The sequence below is a fragment of the Leptodactylus fuscus genome, chromosome 1 (genome assembly GCF_031893055.1).
Source record: "Leptodactylus fuscus isolate aLepFus1 chromosome 1, aLepFus1.hap2, whole genome shotgun sequence".
Lineage (NCBI taxonomy): Eukaryota > Metazoa > Chordata > Amphibia > Anura > Leptodactylidae > Leptodactylus > Leptodactylus fuscus.
Window position 1 is genome coordinate 238,748,034 of NC_134265.1, and position 27,305 is coordinate 238,775,338.

At 42.3% G+C, this 27,305-nt stretch overlaps 1 protein-coding gene across 1 annotated transcript; it reads right to left on the reverse strand.

Moving 5' to 3' along the window:
* Positions 1-293: 293 nt before the first annotated feature.
* On the reverse strand, positions 294-26,782 carry KLHL8 (kelch like family member 8). Its single transcript, XM_075284764.1, has 10 exons — positions 26,697-26,782; positions 23,661-23,941; positions 20,226-20,774; positions 19,905-20,091; positions 17,945-18,088; positions 15,235-15,346; positions 6,590-6,758; positions 4,937-5,096; positions 3,431-3,632; positions 294-748 (listed from the first exon to the last, which is right to left on the reverse strand). The coding sequence occupies exons 2-10, from the start codon at positions 23,862-23,864 to the stop codon at positions 625-627; spliced, it is 1,851 nt and encodes a 616-aa protein (XP_075140865.1). The 5' UTR covers positions 23,865-23,941; positions 26,697-26,782; the 3' UTR covers positions 294-624.
* Positions 26,783-27,305: the final 523 nt, after the last annotated feature.

Genomic DNA, 27,305 nt, shown 5'->3' on the forward strand with positions numbered 1-27,305 from the left:
AAAAAAAAAAAAAAAAAAGCCAGCTACCACATGAGAGGTTTTAGTGATTAATCTGTGGTATGGTTTCTAAAATTAAGCGGCCGCACTATTCTAATCCTTTACAGCCAATTTTAACTTTAAGTGAGTTTCAAAACCCACGAACCATTCATTAGATCAATTTCTTATTCTTTACAGGTTTTTTGTTTTGTTTTTTGACAATTTTGTCCCATTCTGAAATGCGCCATAAATTAAAGTGATACCAACAAACTGGAAACAATTTTTAATGTCAATTCTGAAAACTAAACTGTCATTAATTCACAACAAAATATTTCAATAAATATACTTTTATATATACACACATAAAAAGGTCAATGCAAACTATATACAGACACAGCAAAATCTGTGAAGCCTCTATGCAAAAGACATTTGGCACTTCAACAAATAAATTAATAGTTAGGTTTTGTAAGTAGTATGAAAAGGAAAATAGATTTGTAGTATTGCCCAGTGGTTACAGATCACAGAATAGGTGGAGGTATACTACGAGTACAACCTTTATGTAATCTCTGGACACCACTATATACAGACAAGGTTCCTAGTACACAAATCACATGTTAAGTGATGCTGAGAGAAATCCAGTTTTGTTGGTCACATACAATCTACCACGTTGCTTGAGCCTTGGCCAATATCCCGGATTTGGTTACTCAGGCAAGCACAAACAGCAACTCCTGCTCCGGCCCTGCAGTGAGCCACGGACCCAACAAGCTCCCATCTATTGAATAATGGAAAGAACAGTGTTACTCAACCAGAAGTCACAGGAAAAGAAATAAAGGAAGTTATAAAAGAGGAATGAGAGACAGAGAAGACAATGAATGGACTAATGGGATCCCCAAAAATAACCAAAGCAGCCTGCTCAGGTATTTTGGAAAGAGTCACAGACCTGAATAGAGAGACTCTGTGCATGTGCAGCCATCTTTCCATTCTAAATGACACAAGATGGGGGTCAGGGGGGGGAGTCCAAGAGAGATGCATTCCCCATAGGTGATTTCGCTGACAGTACACAGGATTAAAGGAATTAAACATCATTTCATATTTTAGTGAAATATAATGTGGAAAGAATAAATGTTGTATGTAAAAAAGACTTAATACATCAATTATTCTTACTAATCTTAGCCTGGATCGCAGTGTGGACAATGCAAACAGACTGCGATTATGTGTCTGAAAAGAGCAATAGATGCCTAGAGGAACTAGAAATCAACCCCCGATGATAACACAGGAGTTTGGAAACACCTAGAGTCCATAATTATGGTGGTAGAGCAGGGGTCTGCAACCCCCAGCACTTGGCACGTGAGGCATAATAATGTGGTATTGCAGCCCATGTCCATGTGGGGGCAGCGCTTAGACAAAATTGCCCAGTGGTTTCTCTCTGACCAAACACAGTCGAAATGAAACTGATATTATTATACTGTGGGGTCTAAAGAGACCCCACAGCATAACAAGTGGAGGCCCATAGGAGGTGATCAAACATTAAAAAAACAACATTACTCACCTCTCCTGAGTGGCTACCTGTTCTCTTCAGCTCTTATGTCGGAGACTGCTGATTAGGTCTCAGGGGTCATTTTGGTGTCATTATATATCTTGATGCCAATGTAACTCCCGTAAAGTGATGAAGGGATTCGGTAGTCGCTCAGGAGAGGGGAGTAACTTTTTTTTTTTAAATGTCTCCACTTATTATACTCTGGGATCTGAAGAGACCACACAGAATAGTAATAGCTAGTGAATGGCAAACATCAAAAATTTTGGGTTTGGCTGATCCTGAAACATTTGAAAGATATGCTGGGACACTAAACCGTTTGGAGGGGCCACTATGGGCCATTATACCGTACCATGTGACCAGTGGCGGCTATAACTACATTCAGATACATAGTGCATCACCACCCTAAGGCTGCTGTCACCCGGTGCTCCTGGACACATACATTTACCATTAATTGGGGGCTGCACATGTACATTTATTGCTTCTAAGCTGCACCCAAGGCAATGGCAGTAAACACATTTGTCCAGAAGAATCTCATGGCAGCACTTCTGTGTTATGGTTTATCGTATACGACTTTAGTATAGGGATCATCAGCATTAAAATTATTATGCAGTACTCTGAGTACCTCATGATTTTGTTGTTTGTTTGTTAGTTTTTTTTATTTAAATTGGCATGTCGTCCAGTTAGGATAGGCCACCAGTGGAAGGAATTGCTACGGAGACAGAGAGGGGGTATTGGGGGGAGTGCGAGAGCCTACAACTACCAGAATGCATTGCAGAAGGAAGCTACACACCATGTAAACAAATACAGAAGATGCTAGGCCTTTCCAGAGATATCCAGAAATCACTGCTAAAGTTATATGGGTGCACTTATTAACCCATTAATAACACAAAGGGTGTAACATTATTTCATATCATAGTGAGATTTTCAATAAAAGTCCTGTATAGTGTCAGGGAAATCATTCTACTGAAGGACAGCTTATTAGAATTTTTCAGTCATTCCCCAGAGGTGGGAGCCATATCAATCTCATATTTGGGAATACCGCTTTATGGCATATTTATCTGATACATTCAAGTATGAAACCTTTCTCCCATTCTAATAGGTTTCATGTAGGTATTAAAGGACTGAGAGGCCTCATGTTAGTCCCAATTGGAATCCAAACCAGTACAGGGCTAGAGTACATGCAGGTTACTAACAAATTAAAAAAACAGCCCCTTAAAGGGGTTCTATCACTGGGAAAAGTCATTTTTAACTAATCACACCTTTGCATAGGCTTTAGAAAGTCTATTCCACACTTACCTTTAGTATGTAGATTGCCTCAGTGGTGTCTGAATAAGTCCATTTTTATTAATATGCTAATGAGCCTCCAGCCAGCTCAGGAAGTTCCCAGCAGCCTCCTCTCTTCTATTATCTCCTATTTGTGTGAGGCAAACAGGAAGCTGAGTCATCATGAGCAGCAGCCTCCATAGGAAACAACAGGAGAGGAGTGCACAATATATCATGCACTAGTCTAATTAGCATATGAATAAAAACGGACTTATTCAGAAACCACTGAGGCAATCTACATACTAAAGGTAAGTGTGAAATAGCATTTCTAAAGGCTATGCAAAGGTGTGATTAGTTAAAAATGACTTTTCCTAGTGATAGAGCCCCTTTAAAAGCCATTCATGAACGGAAAGGGGTTGGTTGGGATTAGTTAAACAGATCTACTTTAGTTCATAAAGTAAATGGGGCTGACCTACAATACCACACAAAACCTGTGGACAAGGGTGAAATGGTTTTCTAATTTGCCAAGATGGGAATATAACTGGGCTGCACTGCTCAGTCGGGCTCTACAAGCAATTTTACAAAATGGCAATAACCCTTTAAGTTTACATTAAAGAGATACATAACCATATAAATGCCACTGTACACAATTACCTATTCATAATTGGGTCATAAGACTCCACCGTATTCAAATAAGCGTTTCCATTATGGCCACCAACAGCATATATTTTGCCCATTAAAGTTGCTATGCCAACGCCACCCCTTGGGGTAGTTAGCTCTGCAACATATTCCCACTTGTTGGTACAGGGGTCATATCTTTCTACTGAACTCAAGGGAGAATTGTCATCAAATCCACCTGTAGAGAAAAGCAAAAGAAGGTCACCAAGAGCAGCATCAACTAGATAAATGTTAAACATCCGGGCATTGTTTGACTTAAATATGGAGGAATTTTGAGGAAAAATCTGTCTCAAAATCAGCTGCAAAATCCTTGTGAAAGGCCCCACGTTGAGGATACTCAGCTTTTTTTGGTTGCGGATTTTGCAGCAGTTTTGTGAGCCAAAGCCAGGAGTGGAATGGGCAGAAGGAAGAAGCATATGATCTTCCTATAGACTTCCCATTCTTGGCTTTAGTTAAGAAAAATGAGGCAAAATCTGCAACAAAAGAAAGCTGCCTAATGGTTTTGTCCAGCTTTTTGTTATTGATGCCTGTCATAGAAGATAGACCATCAACATCAAATCTGTGGAGGTTGATCAGCAGTTCACAGGAGGTGCTAGCACCAGAAATACACAGTGGGCAGAGCTGGAAGCAGACAGGATAAGGGGATAAGCATCTGATCACTGGGGGTCCAACTGCCAAGACTCAAGTGATCACAGTAATGGGATCCTTCCATAACTCATGTGAATTCTGCAATTCAGCTGGCTTTCCTTTGCACACGGAGCACATCGCACAGTGATCAGCCGGCTGCAATGATTTTTGGGCATGCCTTATTTTCAGGGGGGGGTGCCTTATATTAGGCAATTCAACAGAAATTCCTTGCATGCCTTACTTTCGAGGGGTTTCCTACTTTTGGGGAAACACGGTAGGACACTCAGGAAACCCCACTCCCATGATCCCTAGGGGTTGCATTGGTAGAACCCTAGATATCACTTATCCCTTATTCTCTAACCCAATTATCCATTATACTTTCTGCAATCTCTGCTTGCTGTCATTCTATTACTTCCAGTGGATACTATACATAAAATCAGTCCATGGTCATGTGATGGACACTCATGTGCGCAGCTCATTACCATGCAGATGTCCGATTATTGTGCTGTGACTGCAACAAGCCATTCACCAGTGTATTCATCACATGACCACGGGTAGATTTTTCTATAGTGAAGGAAATATTTTATGTTTCTAAGGAAGGGCAAAAAGCAAACATTTCGAAAATTACAAGGACTTGATACACAAAAGGTTTGGGAAAATTACATAACTTTTCTTTGGGCATATAAGTGTTATATGTTGTACAAACTAGAATACACGTTTGATGTGAACATTCAGAAACTACGTAATATATTGCTCAAGAAGACAATGGAGATGCTAGTACCTGCACTGTTAGCTTGTTATTATTCACTAATATATGCAGAGAGTTCAGAAAAAAAATGAAACAAAACAACTTACCCACAACATATAAGCAGCCATGAAGTTCACTAACGCCATTACCAGCCCTTCGCTGACCCATCTCCTTCACATCTACCCATTTGTCCAGATGTGGGTCATACCTTTCCACACTTGAGAGGGAAGCAACGCCATCATTTCCCCCCACTGCATAGACATGATTCTAAACACAAAAGTCAGTTACACTTTATGGTTATTGATCTCTCTGGAATGCAATTAATTAATTAATTAGTTAATTTATATATTTAAAGTAGAGATAGTTTATTACAATTATTTGCTCTGGTTCCTAAGCCAAAACCATTGGTTGTCCCAGTGGAAATCAGTCATAATTTGTTACAAGTGCTGGGCTACACAAGAAGAGGTGGACTACAAGCTGAACAACAATGGAATCATCAAAACCAAACACGATATGTACACACATCTATATGCCCAGAAGTACTTGGAAGTATCACTAAGTAAAAATTCCTTATTGTCATTTTCATTGCTTGAAATGAGGCTCTTTCAAAGACCTGTTTACATGCATCCTAAATGGTTTTATACTGGAGTTTTTGGGATCCTTCAAATTACACATCATCATTAGTATTACAATGTAGATGTGGCATTGTGCACACTGCATGAATCCTCAGTGGGAAACTGAAAATATTTCATACAACTGCAAAAGCCATTAGCCTCACTCTCAAGTGGGTGTATGTCTGGGCATTAGACAAGGAAATACAGATACTTAAGTAGATATCAGGTCTTGCGCTTGCAACAGAAAACACTGAAAGCGGAAGAGGAAGTGGTAGGGGAACAATAAAGATTGTTCCTTTGCCTCCTTTTTCGTAATGGTCCATGTAACCAATCTCTTAAATAATAGAACATGTCATTTCTCTGGATATTTTCTATGAAGGATCCATGAAAATTGATTACACTAGGGTCACACTAGCGCCGGGCTCTCTCCATCGTGGAACCCAAACGATGGAGCTCTGGACCGCTACAACTGTGGTTACACACTGAGCCCTGTGGATCCCAATATAGTCAGACCTGAAAGATGGAAAACAAGCGCTAGTGTGAACCTAGCCTTAGTCATGAAAATGGTCATGGATTAGCAGGCAACTTGCTACTCTATTCATCTGTCAGAGATAGCCAAGTTATTTACTCCCACTTTTCCTTAAAGATTAAAATTACTGTAACATATATGCACAACCTGCTACTTCATTCATATAGAGATCGCAGGTCTCCCATTCTCATAATCAGTGGGGGACCCAGCAGTCAGACCTCCACTAATCAGCAAATTATCACCTTTGCATAAACCTGGAACCTTTAAAAAAGGTTCACAAGTCCTTCAAAGTTTTTAGAATATATGTTTACTAAAACTCCATTGACCTACTCATTGCACATCAATAAATAAGGCTCAACTTTTTTTTTCCTTCCCTATCAGTATGTCTTTGGAGTGTGGGAGAACCCAAAGGAAACCCACGCAAACACAGGGAGAACATACAAACTCCTTGCAGATGTTGTCATTGGTTGGATTCAAGCCCAGGACTCCAGCACTGCAAGGCTGCAGTGCTAATCACTGAGCCACCGCACCGCATAAAGGCTCAACTTTTCTGGTTTATAAGCCACTGTATAATTTTATTAAAGTGTGTTATATTAGTTATTTGCCTATACACATACCACCAGAGCAACAGATCCAACACCTCCACGAGGGGTGATCATCGGAGCCACAGCAGTCCAGCGGTCAGCATCCACATCATATCTCTCCACATCATTAAAGCAGGTGTTATCATCCAGTCCTCCAATAGCATATATTGGGCCACCAAGTGATGACAGAGCAATACCTCTCCTATAAAAAAAAATAATAAAAAATACATTTGAATATTAAAAAGATTTCTCCTGTTTCCTCTATATTTGAATTCCATTTATTCCCTTACAGCTGAATGTAGGGGCACCTCTATGACCCTGGCTTAGTTCAGATGAAGGTACCAGAGTCTGGTTATCTCTCTCTCTATGATATATAGTGTCAGGGCTGGGCAATTAATTGAAAAGAAAGTGAACACCAACCAGGATAATCAAAGTGATTTTGTTCACGGCGGTTATTACAGTTTGGTTATTACATTGGCAAAGCTCTACCTGTAGTTTTGTTTGAATCAGAGCTGCTATTATACTCAGAGTCACCAGAGTATAACAAGCAGAGGCCCAAGGCAGGCAAACAAACGTTACTGACCTCTCCTGGGCTCCAGCATGACTCTCCATTGTCCTTGGCGCTTCTGACTGACATCAGAACCACTGAGGACTGAGACTGGGCCTCAGCTGATTACGGGGCATCATGATTCATAGACTGAAGCATCGCATGTGTGACTGATGTGACTGCCGAGACTAAATCACAGGTCTCACCGGTCCTTGACGTTTATCAGAGGCGCTGAAGAAAGTAGGGAGTAACACTTTTATTCATGTTTGTTTACCTCCCCTATGCCTCCACTAATTCTCTTCAACCCCAGAGTATAACAGCAGTTATGGCTTGGCGGGGTTTGGTTCCTTCAACACACTCATACCAAAAGGGAGGAGACCTAAATAATTACCATTAATCATAATTAAGATGAAATCCCTGGTCATATTTGCCCAGCCCTAATTTTTATATATATATATTCATTAGTATGTGTATGTATTTATACCTGTATGTGTTTGAAAATATAATTACTTTAGTCTCCCATCTGCCTAAGGCTATTCTTATTGGAATGGAGAATCGTTCCGAATGTTACTTGCCCTTCACCTACTGATCAAATACGTACAACAAAGAACCTCAAATTTATATAGGTACCATATATACTTGAGTATAAGCCAAGTTTTTTAGCACAGTTTTTGTGCTGAAAAAGCCCCCCCCCCCCCCCTCGGCTTATACTCGAGTCAAGCAAAAAAAAAAAAAAAAAAATTTTTTTTTTTTTTTTTTTTTTTTTTTTTTTTGGGGGGGGGGGGGGGAATCTATAACCAACTGCAATAGTAATGTATAGAATCTCCCATAAAATATTGAAAAAGTACATATATAATAAAAAATAGAATGAAAGTTGTAAATCACTCCTTTCCCTAGAATACATACAAAAGTATTAAATGACTGTGAAACAAATACACATTAGGTATCCCTGTGTCTGAAAGTGCCTGGTCTACTGACTATAGGGTATCTGCAGTGCTCCTGTTCTGTCGTAAAGAGGTTAATAGGAGCACTGCAGATACCCTATATTCAGCCAGGCTGAAGTCCAAGTGGGGGAAAAACCCCAGTCCTCAAGCTCAGGGAAGGGGCAGACAGACAAACAAAACACCCCCGACCCTTCCCCAGCACCCAGCAACTACTACACTCAAAAACACCAGCCATTTTAATTTTTTCAATTTTCCAGTAGCTGCTGCATTCCCCTCCCCCCCCCCCCAGGCTTATACTCGAGTCAATAAGTTTTCCCAGTTTTTTGTGGTAAAATTAGGGGGGGTCGGCTTATATTCGGGTTGGCTTATACTCAAGTATATACAGTAAGTAAAAATGCCATACTGCTATTGCCTATTAACTATTTTTTATATTGTGGTGTGTGCAGAGTGATGCTGCATTTACTGTATTTATATCAGACACAGCAGCTTGCACATGTTCACACTAGGATGTACTGTGAGTTTTCAGTTTTATTCACACATACACACTTTAGATAGAGCAAGTGTGTTTACACTTAACAGAATCTGTTCCCATGATACAACACTTCTCCATACAGCTGTGTTCATATACAGAGTTTTAGCTCAAAATCCACATACATTTTTAAAACCTGCAAATTAATTTGTAAAAAAAAAACATTTTTGGGCTTTTTCAAAAATAAAAAATACACACGCACCATTTGAACACAGTTTGAACAGGACCCTGCATGGTGGATCAAGCATTCACATCTATGGCAGGGAAAGCATGTTGCTGGTTTCCTTCACTTTCTCTAAGAATCTACCATGCTGCCAGTTAGTCAGTCCATAAAACCCTCACCCCGTCTGCCTGTCCCTGCCACTTCCACAAATATATATAAAAAAACAACAACAACAACAAAAAACCACCCCCTTGAGCGAAAAAACAAAACAACTACTTACCGGTATGTACTTATCTGATATCTATATAGAAGCTGGCCATTTTATACCAAGACAGGACAGACATGTTAATACAGCCATCATCACAGTGTCAAACTACTGCCCCCCCCCTGCGTAGCCACTGTGTGAGTGTGTGTGTGGGGGGGGAAGGAGCAGTGGTCACAGAATTGCAGCTGTTAAAGGGGCTCTATCATTGGATAAAGTCATTTTTTAGATAAGCACATACATGCATAGCCTTTAGAAAGGCTATTCCACACATACCTTTTGTATGTAAATCGCCTCAGTGGTTTTTGAATGAGCCCGCTTTTATTCATATGCTAATTAGATTCTTGGTGCACCCTGGAAGTCTCATCGTGCACCCTCTGCGCTATTCTTTCCTATGTCTGCTGTTGTTGATGATGACTCAGCTTCCTGTTTGCACAATCAGATAGGTGAGAGGAGTGCTGCTGGGAACTTCCTGTGCTGGCTGGAAGCTCATTATCATATGAATAAAAACGGGCTCATTCAAAAACCACTGAGGTGATTTACATACAAAAGGTAGGTGTGAAATAGCCTAAGAAATCATTAGAGTAAGATTCCTTTGAGGATCTTTAAAATTAACACACACATTTTATTGTGAAGGATTATGGAGCAATGGAAACACCAAAGGAGTCTGCATTGTTGCCTAGATGAGGAGGCACCAAGCTTTTTTGGCATGTAACTGGCTGTGCACCAAAATGATTGCTCTCTAAAGGAAGTCAATGTTCTCCTTGATAGTTGTCAACCCTTTGCCTAAAACAAATGGCTTATTCACAAAGCTGTGAATTCAGTAGGCCAAACCACCAGCTACTAATTTTCCACAGCCCGACTTGGACTCCTTCGTAATGGCTGATTGTCGGCCATGGTCAGTCAAAAGCAGTAAAATCCTCAAAGTTATTAAAAATCTAGTGATTGAATTCCCATGAAAGTAAATATGCAAACTCTGCATCTAATTATACTCTGACTCCACCCAAATTTGGTCATAACTCAGACCTGCTTATTCATAAAGCATAAATGCAGCTATATTATGGCATCATACCTTGTCCCCTCCGTAGGTCTATAAAGCCTAAACTAGCACCATGATAGGAATCCATGATACTGATACCCTGTTTCCCCAAAAATAAGACGGTGTCTTATATTAATTTTTGCCCCCAAAGATGCGCCATGTCTTATTTTTAGGGGGTGTCTTATTTTTTTCAAAGAAGAATTCACATATATTGCTAAATATAAAAATTAACATTTATTAAATACTGTACAGTATAAAAATATTTTTATAGATTTGTAGAGCAGGCGATTTTGGACACAGGGATACCTAACATGTACGGTATGTGTTTCACAGTATTTACATACTTTTATATGTGTTCTAGGGAAATGGGTTGATTTGAATTTTTAATACTTTTATTATATATAGAGATGAGCGAACACTAAAATGTTCGAGGTTCGAAATTCGATTCGAACAGCCGCTCACTGTTCGAGTGTTCGAATGGGTTTCGAACCCCATTATAGTCTATGGGGAACATAAACTCGTTAAGGGGGAAACCCAAATTCGTGTCTGGAGGGTCACCAAGTCCACTATGACACCCCAGGAAATGATACCAACACCCTGGAATGACACTGGGACAGCAGGGGAAGCATGTCTGGGGGCATAAAAGTCACTTTATTTCATGGAAATCCCTGTCAGTTTGCGATTTTCGCAAGCTAACTTTTCCCCATAGAAATGCATTGGCCAGTGCTGATTGGCCAGAGTACGGAACTCGACCAATCAGCGCTGGCTCTGCTGGAGGAGGCGGAGTCTAAGATAGCTCCACACCAGTCTCCATTCAGGTCCGACCTTAGACTCCGCCTCCTCCGGCAGAGCCAGCGCTGATTGGCCGAAGGCTGGCCAATGCATTCCTATGCGAATGCAGACTTAGCAGTGCTGAGTCAGTTTTGCTCAACTACACATCTGATGCACACTCGGCACTGCTACATCAGATGTAGCAATCTGATGTAGCAGAGCCGAGGGTGCACTAGAACCCCTGTGCAAACTCAGTTCACGCTAATAGAATGCATTGGCCAGCGCTGATTGGCCAATGCATTCTATTAGCCCGATGAAGTAGAGCTGAATGTGTGTGCTAAGCACACACATTCAGCACTGCTTCATCAAGCCAATACAATGCATTAGCCAGTGCTGATTGGCCAGAGTACGGAATTCGGCCAATCAGCGCTGGCCAATGCATTCTATTAGCCCGATGAAGTAGAGCTGAATGTGTGTGCTAAGCACACACATTCAGCACTGCTTCATCAAGCCAATACAATGCATTAGCCAGTGCTGATTGGCCAGAGTACGGAATTCGGCCAATCAGCGCTGGCTCTGCTGGAGGAGGCGGAGTCTAAGGTCGGACCTGAATGGAGACTGGTGTGGAGCGATCTTAGACTCCGCCTCCTCCAGCAGAGCCAGCGCTGATTGGTCGAGTTCCGTACTCTGGCCAATCAGCGCTGGCCAATGCATTCTATTAGCCCGATGAAGTAGAGCTGAATGTGTGTGCTAAGCACACACATTCAGCACTGCTTCATCAAGCCAATACAATGCATTAGCCAGTGCTGATTGGCCAGAGTACGGAATTCGGCCAATCAGCGCTGGCCAATGCATTCTATTAGCCCGATGAAGTAGAGCTGAATGTGTGTGCTAAGCACACACATTCAGCACTGCTTCATCAAGCCAATACAATGCATTAGCCAGTGCTGATTGGCCAGAGTACGGAATTCGGCCAATCAGCGCTGGCTCTGCTGGAGGAGGCGGAGTCTAAGATCGCTCCACACCAGTCTCCATTCAGGTCCGACCTTAGACTCCGCCTCCTCCGGCAGAGCCAGCGCTGATTGGCCGAAGGCTGGCCAATGCATTCCTATGCGAATGCAGACTTAGCAGTGCTGAGTCAGTTTTGCTCAACTACACATCTGATGCACACTCGGCACTGCTACATCAGATGTAGCAATCTGATGTAGCAGAGCCGAGGGTGCACTAGAACCCCTGTGCAAACTCAGTTCACGCTAATAGAATGCATTGGCCAGCGCTGATTGGCCAATGCATTCTATTAGCCCGATGAAGTAGAGCTGAATGTGTGTGCTAAGCACACACATTCAGCACTGCTTCATCAAGCCAATACAATGCATTAGCCAGTGCTGATTGGCCAGAGTACGGAATTCGGCCAATCAGCGCTGGCCAATGCATTCTATTAGCCCGATGAAGTAGAGCTGAATGTGTGTGCTAAGCACACACATTCAGCACTGCTTCATCAAGCCAATACAATGCATTAGCCAGTGCTGATTGGCCAGAGTACGGAATTCGGCCAATCAGCGCTGGCTCTGCTGGAGGAGGCGGAGTCTAAGGTCGGACCTGAATGGAGACTGGTGTGGAGCGATCTTAGACTCCGCCTCCTCCAGCAGAGCCAGCGCTGATTGGTCGAGTTCCGTACTCTGGCCAATCAGCGCTGGCCAATGCATTCTATTAGCCCGATGAAGTAGAGCTGAATGTGTGTGCTTAGCACACACATTCAGCTCTACTTCATCAGGCTAATAGAATACATTGGCCAATCAGCGCTGGCCAATGCATTCTATTAGCTTGATGAAGCAGAGTGTGCACAAGGGTTCAAGCGCACCCTCGGCTCTGATGTAGCAGAGCTGAGGGTGCACAAGGGTTCAAGTGCACCCTCGGCTCTCCTACATCAGAGCCGAGGGTGCGCTTGAACCCTTGTGCAGCCTCGGCTCTGCTACATCAGAGCCGAGGGTGCGCTTGAACCCTTGTGCACACTCTGCTTCATCAAGCTAATAGAATGCATTGGCCAGCACTGATTGGCCAGAGTACGGAATTCGGCCAATCAGCGCTGGCCAATGCATCCCTATGGGAAAAAGTTTATCTCACAAAAATCACAATTACACACCCGATAGAGCCCCAAAAAGTTATTTTTAATAACATTCCCCCCTAAATAAAGGTTATCCCTAGCTATCCCTGCCTGTACAGCTATCCCTGTCTCATAGTCACAAAGTTCACATTCTCATATGACCCGGATTTGAAATCCACTATTCGTCTAAAATGGAGGTCACCTGATTTCGGCAGCCAATGACTTTTTCCAATTTTTTTCAATGCCCCCAGTGTCGTAGTTCCTGTCCCACCTCCCCTGCGCTGTTATTGGTGCAAAAAAGGCGCCAGGGAAGGTGGGAGGGGAATCGAATTTTGGCGCACTTTACCACGTGGTGTTCGATTCGATTCGAACATGGCGAACACCCTGATATCCGATCGAACATGTGTTCGATAGAACACTGTTCGCTCATCTCTAATTATATATATATATTCTTTTTTTTTTTTTTTTTGCATTTATTAACCCCCTGTAATACATTACAGACAGGCAACCTGCCTTCAAAAGAAATGATGATTTTTTTGCAATGCACTTGCAAAGGTCTGATCACTAATGCAATGCATTGCATTAGTGATCAGACCTTTGCAATTGCATTGCATTGCAAAAAAATCATTTCTTTTGCAGGCTGCATAGAGCAGCCTGCAAAAGAAAAGCGCTACAGACAGGCCGGGGAGCCTTTACAAGGCTCCCGGCTGTCATGCCAACGTGACGTCGGCCCTGGAGCATGCTCCAGGTGCCGGCGATCACCGGCGCCAGAAGGGTTAATGCCCACGGTCGGTGTGGGCACCGACCGGAGGCATTAGCGCTGGATGTCTGCTGACACCAGGCGGCTATGGCGGCCGCCCGACTCCCGGGTGGCCGCCATAGTTAAACACCCAGCAGGATGCCGGGTGTTTAACTATGGCGACCACCCGGGAGTCGGGCGGCCGCCATAGCCGCCTGGTGTCTGTTGGTGTCAGCAGACATCCAGCGCTAATGCCTCCGGTCGGTGCCCACACACGCTCCCATAGAAATGAATGGAAGCGCCCGGCACGCCGATTAACCCCCCGCTTGCCGGCTACTTCCATTCATTTCTATTCACTACGTCTTACTTTCGGGGGAGCGCCTTATATTAGGCAAGGCAGCAAAATGTCTACCATGCCTTACTTTCGGGGTACGTCCTATTTTCGTGGAAACATGGTAGTTTGAGTCAAATGCTGCTACAATCAATGATTGACTGCATTGGTCAAACGTCCCTGTGCAGGTACACCATCCCAACAGCAAGAAGTAGAGACCACTGGGGAACTAGGCAGCATTGGAATGGGGGTGTCAGGGAATCGGAGAGGTAAATGCGCTGTTCTTCTATTTCTGTCCACCATTCTGAGACAATTTAAAAATAATTTTTATGCGCTGGACATCGCCTTAAGATAAGGCATTAGGACATTAAATGTTCCATATTCTGCATGACAGCTTTATTGGTACAAATTGAAAGCATAAGCAGTTTGACAGGACACCGTAGGTAACAACTAGATGCACAAAGATCTAATAAGGGACAGGTTCCCCTCCTTGGCAAAGTTAGAAAAGCACAGTACAAAATCAATACAAGAACAACCGCTTTACTGTACACGATAACCTAGTTTTATTCCTCAATTTACTGTAATGAACCTCAATGAACAATTATCCCAAGGCAGGAATGCCAAGGGCAGCGAATCTACCGAACGTGCTGAATATGCATTGCAAATTGTGAACAAAGCTTAAGAATGTTTCTATTCTGCCACTCAACAAATCGGTTTGCAAGAGGTCTCGGAAGGGCAGAGTGAAAAAGCTCCTTTGTTCAGCTTGCTAACAAACACTGGCAATGTGAACAATAAGAATACACAATTGTTGCCCTCGAAACTTGTATTTACAGTCAATTGGTGAGATTTGCTAACGTAAAAGGATAAAAGTTAGAAATGCTTAATTCTGTCTGCTGAACACTGACTCACCCCCATTACTAAAAGTTATATCTAGATTTCAAGACCATGATGCATTGCATATGTAAAGTGAAAATAAGTACGTCAAAGTAATCTACATTGAAAGTGGACCATCTTTGTAAATATATTGCAGTACTTATCCTGTACAGATTATACAATTGATCATCGCTTGCGGCCGGAGGAGAAAGCTTGTATGGAACATATCAGACACTGAGCAGGGACAACAGCGATTCCAGATTCTAATGAAAACCATAATTGTGCTTTATTGTGAATTAATTACCATAAATGAATGTGATTAATTGTCCAGCCCTAGATAAAGGTAAAATAAATAATCATTTCAATATGACACTACCTTTTTGTATTCATTGATGCCTTCATCATCCACTTATTTGTAAAGGGGTCAAATACCTCCATGCTACCCAAATGTTCATTTCCATCATGCCCACCAACAGCATACACCTTCCCTGAAAGATACACCAAAACAAAACAAAAAACGAATAATTAAAAAAAAAAGTATATGTACATACTGTATAATTCAGACTATAAGTGAGAAAAAAAAATCTGGCTAAAAATCCTTATATCATCTAGTGCTTAGTTTTGCATGCCTAATAGTTCGCAACACTCTAAGAGCTCTGTGCCTGATCATTATCAGGAATGTAATGGCTACAAGAAGGGTGTTCTTGACAATCTACCTGGGCTGTGAGGAACGCTCCTCCTGACAGTACTGTCCGTAGCTCTGTACTGTCAGAGGGGGCGTTCCTTTCCGCCTAACCATGATGCTAACGGGAGAGGAGCACCCCCCCCTCCCCGACTTTACTTGTCCATAGATTAGTACTGGGGGGCACTCTTCACAGCTTAGCGTCATGGCTGGGCAGTAGGGAATACAACCTCTGACAGTACAGAGCTATGGACAGTACTGTCAGGAGGGGCCTTCCTCACAGCCCAGCTAGACCGTCAAAAATGCCCTTCTGACAGTGGGCACAGATTGGTAACGGCACCAACAACTCTTACCCCGGGGTACATAACGGGAAAGCCGACGGAACACTGAATTCAGCACAATGTCGGCTTTCTAGCAGTATATAAAACTGCATGTGCCTGAAAGGTCCTGTTTAAGCACCCTTCACACTGTGATTTGTCATAAATGAATTTAATTAGGAAACCCCCTGATTATAAAAGAAGTTGTCCTGTTTTGTTTTTGTTTTTTTATTTTCTACAGTCAGGATACATCCATCCAGATATTTCCCACATTAAATTTTCTGGGAGTCCACGGCAAAATGCACTGCATGCTGTAAGCATGTTTATTATGGATTTCATCATATGGATAGCAACAAGTGAAATTTACAAAAAGAACTGACATGCTGCAGACACAAAATCCACACTGAATTTTTTTTCAGCACTATGTGGAAGTAATTTGTCTTATCTATCTTTCTACTACTATCACACACTGTGGATTTTCTGCCTGAAACTTCAGATGGAAAAATATGCAGCATATCCACCACATGTGCAAATACCCATAGCGTTCCTTTAAAGCGTAACTAAACTTGATTTTCTGTCAATATTTGTGTCATTGATAAATTTTGGATCCTTTTGGAGGATTTCTGTGAAATCCTGCATTCTTTCCCTGGCTTCTTTATTAAGAGCTATGTGATTTCTCCACGCGGCTAGCCACAATGGGCCTAAATGGGAGTGAGCATCGTGCCACGGACGACGGGGGAAGATAGGGCTAGCTGAAAAAAATATATATATACATCCTTAGCAGGAAAAAAAGCGAGCAGATCTCATTGAAGTGAATGGGAGCCTTTTTTGCAGGCAGATTTTAAGGCGGATTCTGCGTCAAAACCCACCTGCAAAAAACTCAGTGTGAACAGACCCTTACTGTGCTTGATAGCATAGGGTTGTGTAAGATGTAGAGAATATCAGCGTGGGCGAGGGTCATTTCAAACAGTTATATCTGAGACATTGTAAAATGTACAAACTTGTTTTTGGGGTCATATGAAAGAGAATATTTGGATATTTATATCATAATATATTATGCAGCTGCAAATAAATATCCTAATCCCAACTGTGATGTGAACTAGTGATATCTCTGGAAAAATTATAGATAGCAGTCCAACCTAAGTGTCATATGTGTCTGAAAGTAGCGGCACCCACCACAAGGGTCCCGCGAACTGCGGTTATGACCGCACACCGTTACCAAGGTGTCTAAACCTAAAACCTGAACTTAATAGGCAGGGATCGTGAAGTCTCCTGATGAGTTTTACAGCAAACGAAACGCGTAGAGACTGAGATTAGACTTCTTGTACTGCTAGGAGTTAATAGCTGCTGACTATCTAGGCAGTGACTCTATATACCGGTCAGGTGCCCTTTCACCTAGGGACAGCGTTACAATAAAAAGGGAGAGTTGTCTCTGAACACTGTAAGAGGCAATTTCCCAGGGACTAGATGTCCTGCTGTCATATAGGTGTTTATGAATCGCTTATTCAGTAACAGGTTTAACCCCATAGTGCTCTTTATGGTCCAGCACTGGGACTCTTAAAGTATGATTAGTATTTCACCAAACAGCACTAGTGGAGTTTCTGGTTTGATTGGTGCTCTCTTTTATAGGGAATAACACTTAATTTTAGGATATTTTTAATATATCAATAAAAGTTATATTTTACTCTTTCATTTGGGAGGGACACTAAATTGGTTTTGTTTATACTTTAAGTCACCTCTGATCCTATATAGTGAATAATTTATAATAAAGTATATTACAAAATGTATTAAAGACACAAACACTGCCAGAAAGTCAAAAGTTGTCCGAAAGTTTAGTTATGTGTTAAACGTCTACAATAACTTCCTTATAGGTCAGCAATATTCCCCTAAAATAGTGACACACACACAGCTAGATTTGTAAGGTTCTTAATCATTATATTACAATGGGTTTTATACACAGGAGGTTCTTTGATCTCATACATTATCATTCACTCAATATTATCAGTAGATACAGTTGTAGAGTTTGCTAGTTCCCTTTAACATTTGTAGAATAAGCAGCAACATAGTAAAATGGATGGAAGACTGACCTCCTACAGAGATTACACCCACGTGTCTTCTGCGACTGTTCATTTCAGGTCCAAAGAACCAGCTGTTTTTGCTAACAGAGTAGCATTCAATACTGCGAAACGGGTCACCTGAACCTCCACGTCCTCCCACACAAAACAGAACACCTGACAGTGGGCACACAGAGGAGTAGAAGAATATATTAAATGGTACGCTATAAAGTAACAGTTTTTACACGACCATTATTCATGAGAGCATTTGCTTTTGTCATCTATATATTCAAACACATTTCAAATCCTTAAATAACTTATATACACTCACCGGCCACTTTATTAGGTACACCTGTCCAACTGCTCGTTAACACTTAATTTCTAATCAGCCAATGACATGGCGGCAACTCAGTGCATTTAGGCATGTAGACATGGTCAAGACAATCTCCTGCAGTTCAAACCGAGCATCAGTATGGGGAAGAAAGGTGATTTGAGTGCCTTTGAACGTGGCATGGTTGTTGGTGCCAGAAGGGCTGGTCTGAGTATTTCAGAAACTGCTGATCTACTGGGATTTTCACGCACAACCATCTCTAGGGTTTACAGAGAATGGTCCGAAAAAGAAAAAACATCCAGTGAGCGGCAGTTCTGTGGGCGGAAATGCGTTGTTGATGCCAGAGGTCAGAGGAGAATGGCCAGACTGGTTCGAGCTGATAGAAAGGCAACAGTGACTCAAATAGCCACCCGTTACAACCAAGGTAGCCAGAAGAGCATCTCTGAACGCACAGTACGTCGAACTTTGAGGCAGATGGGCTACAGCAGCAGAAGACCACACCGGGTGCCACTCCTTTCAGCTAAGAACAGGAAACTGAGGCTACAATTTGCACAAGCTCATCGAAATTGGACAATTGAAGATTGGAAAAACGTTGCCTGGTCTGATGAGTCTCGATTTCTGCTGCGACATTCGGATGGTAGGGTCAGAATTTGGCGTCAACAACATGAAAGCATGGATCCATCCTGCCTTGTATCAACGGTTCAGGCTGGTGGTGGTGGTGTCATGGTGTGGGGAATATTTTCTTGGCACTCTTTGGGCCCCTTGGTACCAATTGAGCATTGTTGCAACGCCAAAGCCTACCTGAGTATTGTTGCTGACCATGTCCATCCCTTTATGACCACAATGTACCCAACATCTGATGGCTACTTTCAGCAGGATAATGCGCCATGTCATAAAGCTGGAATCATCTCAGACTGGTTTCTTGAACATGACAATGAGTTCACTGTACTCCAATGGCCTCCACAGTCACCAGATCTCAATCCAATAGAGCATCTTTGGGATGTGGTGGAACGGGAGATTCGCATCATGGATGTGCAGCCGACAAATCTGCGGCAACTGTGTGATGCCATCATGTCAATATGGACCAAAATCTCTGAGGAATGCTTCCAGCACCTTGTTGAATCTATGCCACGAAGAATTGAGGCAAAAGGGGGTCCAACCCGTTACTAGCATGGTGTACCTAATAAAGTGGCCGGTGAGTGTATTGTGATAATTAACCCTTAAAGTGGCCCATGACACATTACTTGTACTGTATATGATGGTATAATCAAGATCCTTCTTCAGACTCATACATAACATTTCTAACTTCTGATAGCACTGGCTCATATTGAAGAGATTTGTTCTGCTGAAGGTCACTTTGACAATGCAGATACAACTGCCCCCTTATGACAAACAGCAACACGTCTGTTCCCTAAAATGACTGAGATAATCAGTTTTACTGGCAGTGGACTTGTTTACAGGCAGCTGTACATGGATTCTGTAGATCTGCACAGCTCAGAATTTTCTACTGCTAATACATGCAAAGTCTCATATAATGCTGCCGAGACCTGGGATACAACTACATAACTAATCCATCTACGATTGTCAACAGACATAATAATTAGAAAACAACTCAAGGCTTTAGATGGTCAATAACACAACAATATCCATGCTTGCAGTTACCAGCAGTCTGTTTTCTGGGGGTTGTGCGGATAGTATATTCAAAATCAGGAACAGCTCTGCTGGTCAAGTGCAGGTGGTAATTCCTTGCTTCATCCAGAAGATCTCTGCATTTCAAGTCTTGTCTGATGATGTCTTCTTTGGCCACAACTGACATGAGGAATTCAATGGGCAAGAGAGGCAATCGAACCTAATGGACAGAGGGTTGTAGAATTAACCTTATATACTAATTAAGATGGAAGCAGATACAGAGCATTGATTCTTTATCTCTACATTCTTAATATGTTGCAAATCAAGTCACCTAACAACCTAATGAAGTAATACCTGAGACAGGATCTCATTCAGCCATACTTCATGGTACTGCGGATTAGCACGGAGCCACTTTATAGCTGCAGTGTAGACTTGCTTCTCACTCTCAATGTTAAGATCTCCAGAAGATAGTAGCTTGTAAAGGTGCTGAGGGGACATACTAACAAAATCTTCACACTCCACCACCTCTGGAAAATGGTCACATGCATAGCGGTCAGCCATGTCCATCAAGTCCACACGATTGTGGCTTTCTGCAAAAGCTCTGACAGCCAGGCAGTTAGAGGGGTGGAAATGTAACTTCATATATTCACAACAAGCCTTGGCCACCAGTTCCACTTGAAGGATGCAGGCTGCATACAGGAGGGGTTGAACGTTATCAACAGTGAGAGTGACTCGTGACGAATATGCAAACTTTACCAAGTCTTCAATGGCATCACCATCAAAGTCGCGTATCTCAATGAGTGTCTGTTTTGCCTCTGCCATATCAGACAGGAACATGGCACGAAAATATGGTATCACACAAGCCAACACAAGTTTGTGGCATGGGATCAGCTTAGAACCAACCTATATAAACACAAAATAAACCATAGAAACTATATTACCATATACAGTATATGTACAAATGTTAAAAATATATTATGCACATAAAGTGGATGACATACCAACTAATAACTTCTCTAAACCTTACTTTGCTGTGCCATATCCAATACCTGTTGGGTGAAGGCTGAGAACACTTAGTAATGTTGACTCAAAGTGAACTGGAAACAGCATAATAAAATAATCATTCCAAGAAGAGTCATCACTTCTAATTGGAAAAGTTCAGAAGATTTAGAAGTCAAACCTAAAATTATCCAAGTCAAAGAAATAGAATTAAATTGCGCTGTATAGACACACCTGCCTGGGAAAACATTAAAGAAAAATGGACTCCTTGGAAACTAGAAATTTTTCATAAAAATGTATGAGATAATGTGGACCAACCTCCCATACCTTCTTTCATGTGCGGAACCCAACATCCTTTCATCACCACTCCAATTCCACCATATCATTTTGTAACTATAACTTTATTACCACCCCTAAAAGAAACTGACTGCTACTTTTGTTATATAATTTACCTTAAGGCTTCCTCTTTAGTTATTATTATAACCATTACTGATTCTCATCCTCACCTGATTTCCTATTACCTTTATCATACCTCATCACTATAAATTTTCCAACCCTCCCACCTGATTTTTCAAAAAATAAAAATAAAAAAAATGTAACCATCACTTGCTTCATTATGATCGATACATTTTTAAATATTATGGATTGCATCAATTTAATAAATATGATTTCCAAAAATAAATAAATAAAATAAATGGGCCAATTCAGCTGGTAAGTGGAGGCAGTGCTTAAAGAGGACCTTTCATCAGATCGGGCACATGCAGTTTTATATACTGCTGGAAAGCTGACAGTGCGCTGAATTCAGCGAACTATCAGCTTTCCCGATCTGTGCCCGGTGTAAAGCGCTATCGGTCCTGGTACCGTAGCGCTTTACAGTCAGAAGGGCGTTTCTGACACTTAGCCAGGGACGCCCTTCTGCCCAGCAGCGCCTATCGCGCTGTACTGTGGAGCGGGGAGGAACTCCCCCCTCCCTCTCCTGATAATACTCGTCTATGGACGAGCTGTTTGAGCAGAGGAGGGGGCGTTCCTCCCCGCTCACACTCTACAGCGCGATAGGCGCTGCTGGGCAGAAGGGCGTCCCTGGCTAACAGTCAGAAACGCCCTTCTGACTGTAAAGCGCTACGGTCCTGGGATCGATAGCGCTTTACACCGGGCACAGATCAGGAAAGCCGATAGTGCGCTGAATTCAGCGCACTGTCAGCTTTCCAGCAGTATATAAAACTGCATGTGCCCGATCTGATGAAAGATCCTCTTTAACTCCCTAGAATCCTAGTTCAGAAGTTTGGTACAGAATCTGGTTAACGTATAGACATCTGCTAGATCCCCACTTGTATCTTGTGTTATGGCAAATTCTTTACTTGATTTGCTTCAAATGGTTATTACAAGGTTAAAAAAGGCTCTGTTGAATTTCAGGCCTTTTGAGCAATTGTTATGCTCATATTAAACTTAGAACAAGTTGCGTTATTAAAAGTTTACCAGTTCACTGAGCAAGAATGTTCACACATAACTAAGCAGAGTAGTATTTTCATCTGGAATGGAGTTCTCACTTACACAAGGCATTACAATATTCAGTGGTTTTAAAAACCATATCAACTGGGGGGAATCTAATATTCCTTCTGCGATAGAAAACTGGCGTAGAGGGATGATACTGAGGTTATTATTTAGTGGAAGGCCCTTTCACGCGCCTCACTCCCGCCAAATTCTGTGTGAGTCTTGCGGGGATCAGGGTGGGTCAAGGCAGGATGCCTCAAACTGGCTGATTTACTAAAACTCGCGCAAATAGAAATCTATGTCAATTTCTACCTGGCATAGAGTTCCATTCTGGTGCTGGAACTTCCAACTGATTTATGAAGAACCGGTCACTAGATTAGAAGGTCCCTAAACCATCACCATGTCCTTATGCTGCAGGAGGTTTAAGAGTCTGATCCTTTAGAATTTGCCACAGACAAGTCCCAGACTGGTTGACTAGTTGCCTTTGGGTATGTTCACATGGAGGAAAAGGTTGCGGAAACCTTTTCTGCCGTGTGAACATTCTACGGGGCTTGCCGCGACTGAATGCCAATGCAGCATTGGCATTCAGTCGCGACATCCCGCTCCTGTGTAGGCCTGAATGAATGGGCCTACACTGGAGCGTGTCTCATGCCATGGAAGCCGTGGCTGAGTCAACTGCAAAATGTGCGACAAGAAGGGTCATCTCGCTTCTTTTTTCCAAAACTAGGTAGCGGAAAAAAGAAGCGAGCGGCTCCCACTGAAGTCAATGGGAGCAATTTTGGCAGCGGATTTTGAGGTGGATTCCACGCCAAAAACTATTCATTTTGGCTGGAGCAGTTAACTCAAACAAGTCCACAGATCCTGGTTGATTTAGGCACACTGTAAGCCCTCATTCACACTTGTGCATTTAATTGGTATTTGATTAGCATGTGAAGTATTAGGCCCGCACATGGAATGGTTTTAAAAACTATAGTAAATGCAAAACGCTGATCAAATACACAAGTGTGAACGATGGCCAAAACTAGACACACTGTCTGTGATCTACTTCAACTCACCCATAACATGTCTATTTCAATGGGGCGAAGAAAAAAAAAAAAAAGACACCAAAGACAGCTATGTTTGTCCAGTCTTGCCCCCCCCCCTCCAAAAAAAGGTGCCATCAGAACAGTATACAGATTAGAGTGAGGACTTCTTAAAAACGTCAAGAAGACGCTGTATTTAAGCTGTAGATTAGATATTTGTGGCACCTTCAGAAACATGCTGATGTATGGGACACCTTTTTAAAGAAAAGGACAGTACCTTAAGTGTAATGTCACACAGCTCTCCCACTTCATAGAAATGGAGAAGCGAGCTGTGAAAATCCTTCCAAGCCTCATTAGCTTCAAAGACAAAGGAGCCATCACCCTCAGTGTCACTTGTGAAGGACTTGTCCTGGTGGAGCTTCCTTCTCCCCTTCGCTTGCGGTTGCTTGGGTTGTCCAGGGAGCATAGATTCCGATGCCATCAGAAGTGTAAAAAAGGCTCGGCAACCACAGAGACTTCATATCAATGAACATGGTCAACAAATGCAGCCATCTTGATCTGTCAAATAAAGAAATAACCCTTGAGCTTTCAGGGCAAAGTTAATACCGTACATCTCAAAATGCTTTTTAAATAATAGCCACAAAAATCCACAGTATTGTAATAAAAGAGAGTATCCTCCCAGAAAGTCAGCACTAGCCAAGCCTTGTGTAAACGGTAGCAAAGAAATGCATGCAGGGTCATACTGTCCACAGAAACTAATCAGGATCCATGTTTCACCTCTCCAAATTTCTAAAACTTGGAGTTTGATTGGATATGTTTACTTGAGGCTATATTGATACTTGTTCCATAGCAATAAATAGATTTGCATTTCATTGTCAATCTTCCAGCCAGCAGTAGTCATTATGCAGCAGAGGGCTAATAGCAGGAGTAGGCAGCAAAAACCTGCTCGCCGACTTCTTGTTATTGAAATGACAAGAACAATTATCCTGTATCTATGGAAACCCTCAGTATATGTAATATATCATTAGCACTCCATAATGAGCACTGCTTATGACTTTCCATGTATATCTACATCTGCGGATGGAGTATCCTGTTACATGATAAAAGGCTTGTCTTCACTTAAGTGATCATTGTCGGCATGGACACGTTAAAAATCAAATCCAGTCATCTAGGAAACCCTTCAATATGTTTAGGCCTGTCAGGGCATATAACCTGGGCTAGTGTAGCAACAGCAACTGAATGGGAACAACTAGTTGGACAACAAAGAGCTGTTCAGATGAAAATTGCTTATTCTTATTATGATCGACATATTGAGGGTCTTATGCAATGTTGCCCAAAAACATCAGAGGACCCCTGTGCAAGAACAGAATATGCTCTCCATCAATTCATCACGGAGAACCCCTTTATGTATCACTGACAATTCACCACTAATTGACAGCCCTGAGACTCAATATTGTGTTCTTACATTGGGCACCCTCTACCTACTGGGCCCCTGTACAAATACAACCCTGGTCCTACCAATGATGAAGTCATGAAGGTATTCAGTACCACAGGCTCTCCACCTTCTCACGTGCAGAGGCCCCCTAGAATAGTTGATAGTGGAGAGTTCTGCTTCTGACTAGATGCCCCCCCCCCTCCCGATCAGTTGGTATGACTGGGGGGGGGGGGGGGTACATTTGTAGCTATAACATTGACAGTGAAAAATTACATAAGCACATAAAGCACAGATGCCACGCCAGTAATTTTTCAGAGTAACAATACTAGACTGCCGCCACCATCGTAGGGAAGAGCTTGCACACACAGTGGATTATATGTGATCAGTTACTACACCCTAAATTACTAAAGAAGGGTGTATTCACATATGTACAGCCCTATTATTAGTTTCCCTCCGATGTGGTGCACACAAGCTGGAGGGAAACGGATTCAAGAACGAATCCCACAGTTTTCTACGGGATCAGTTCCGACACAAGTGAAGGAAGTGTATGTGTGTGTATATAATGCCCCGTTGGTATAATGCCCCATTGGTCCCCACATACAGTGTAATGCAATATTGGTGCAACATGTACAGTACAATGCCACGTTTGTTAGTGCCCTATGCACAGTATAATGCCACGTCTGTTAGTTCCCCCTGCACGGTATAATACCACATTAGTTGCCCTACACGCACAGTATAATGCCTCTGTCTAATTTGCCCCTGTCTGGGGTACATCTTATTTTGTCCGAAAAATACCGTGAATACTGGATCTGTTTAGCTGAGATTTTAACTTGACGGTGGATCCTTGTCAATGGACCTTTACTAAAAGTAATTATTTTTGGGTTTTTTAGACCTTCACTAAACCCCTACTCTATTGGTTCTGCAGCCCATCATGCGTTGTGGAACATTACGGTAAAAACTGATGGTAAAAATTTGTAAAAAGGCCTAATAACAACTGATGTATTTTCTCATCAGTTGTAATGACCACGGGACAAAAAAAGGATACTGATGCAACTGATATAAGTGAATGCACCCTAAATATAGTGTTCAGAGTCACACCTTAAAATGACAGGGAATAAAAAAAACCTGGTCTAATTAATATAAAGCACCCAATGAACAGTGTGAAAGGGAAGCTCTACTATAATCATAATAAAAACCATTTCCCACTATTGAAATCATTATTTTGGATTAGTCTCTTAGCCATGATATTTGCAGTTCATCTTCCTAAACATGTTCTGATCACGAACTAGAAGTAGATAATGGTGACAGCTTCAGATCTTCATAGCCACTTGGCTAGGGCTGATGACCCATATGGCACCATCCTGGCTGGTGACAGAATCCAGATTGTGTACTAATGTATCACAGTCAGTCACTATTTTATGTTATTGTAAGGCAGTGCTGGCAATGGACTTGACCCAAGTGCTTGATGCCAGGGGTACCAGGCAAGCCACTCTGACTCAGAAAGGGTATTCAGATACTAGGTTATGATTGCACACCCACAAGCAAATCCCTGAATACAGGTACCAGTACTAGAACACACAATCCAAACTTAATGTAGACCTATGTGTACAGTGATGTCCCCCTTTAATAATGAACCTGTGGAATACATACTAGTATACATGGCACTACAGGCCTCTCATATACCATACACAGAAGTGACAGCAGAGCTTTGCCCCATCATAACAGGATGTCTACAAGTAGATGGCTAGCTCTAGTAGTCAGCTGCCATGTAAACACATCCGCTTCTATGTTACTACAGCACACTGCCATGGCAACACTGTGATTAACCCTTCCACCACCACCCCCTGAAGCACACGTACAAGAAGCAGCAGCACTCACCTTTCTGAGCCGGTCTCTCACCCTGAGAAGTGACGGACGAGCAGCCTCTTCAGGATTCAGCAGCTGCTTCTACTTTCCAGGACCTCCTTCCCTTGTGCAACCTCAGTACGCACGCGCAGATCTCTCCACCCGCCCATAACAATGATTGGAGTCCATCTTTGTTGTGTGCAGCGACCAGTAAACCGGCCGTAAAGGGGATATGTGTAGTACGACAATGCAAGAAGCAACTGCTGTGCTAAACGCTTGTATAGTAGAGATTACATGGGATTAAAAGGAAGCTGGTTGGCCGTAGCGAGCAGTCAGGGAACTGGACACTGATTTTATAATATATATATATATATATATTATAAAATCAGTGTCCAGTCCCCTGATTGCTCGCTACGGCCAACCAGCTTCCTTTTAATCCCATGTAATCTCTACTATACAAGCGTTTAGCACAGCAGTTGCTTCTCAATATATCACTAGACAGTACAGTCTATCTATCTATCCAACACTGCCCACTACTTCTTAGAAGTATAACACATAACAGTGGGGACATATTACTACATTACCCCAAAACGGCTGCAGTTTTAAGATGTAGTCATAGTCATTGGCTGTGCGGTTGTAACG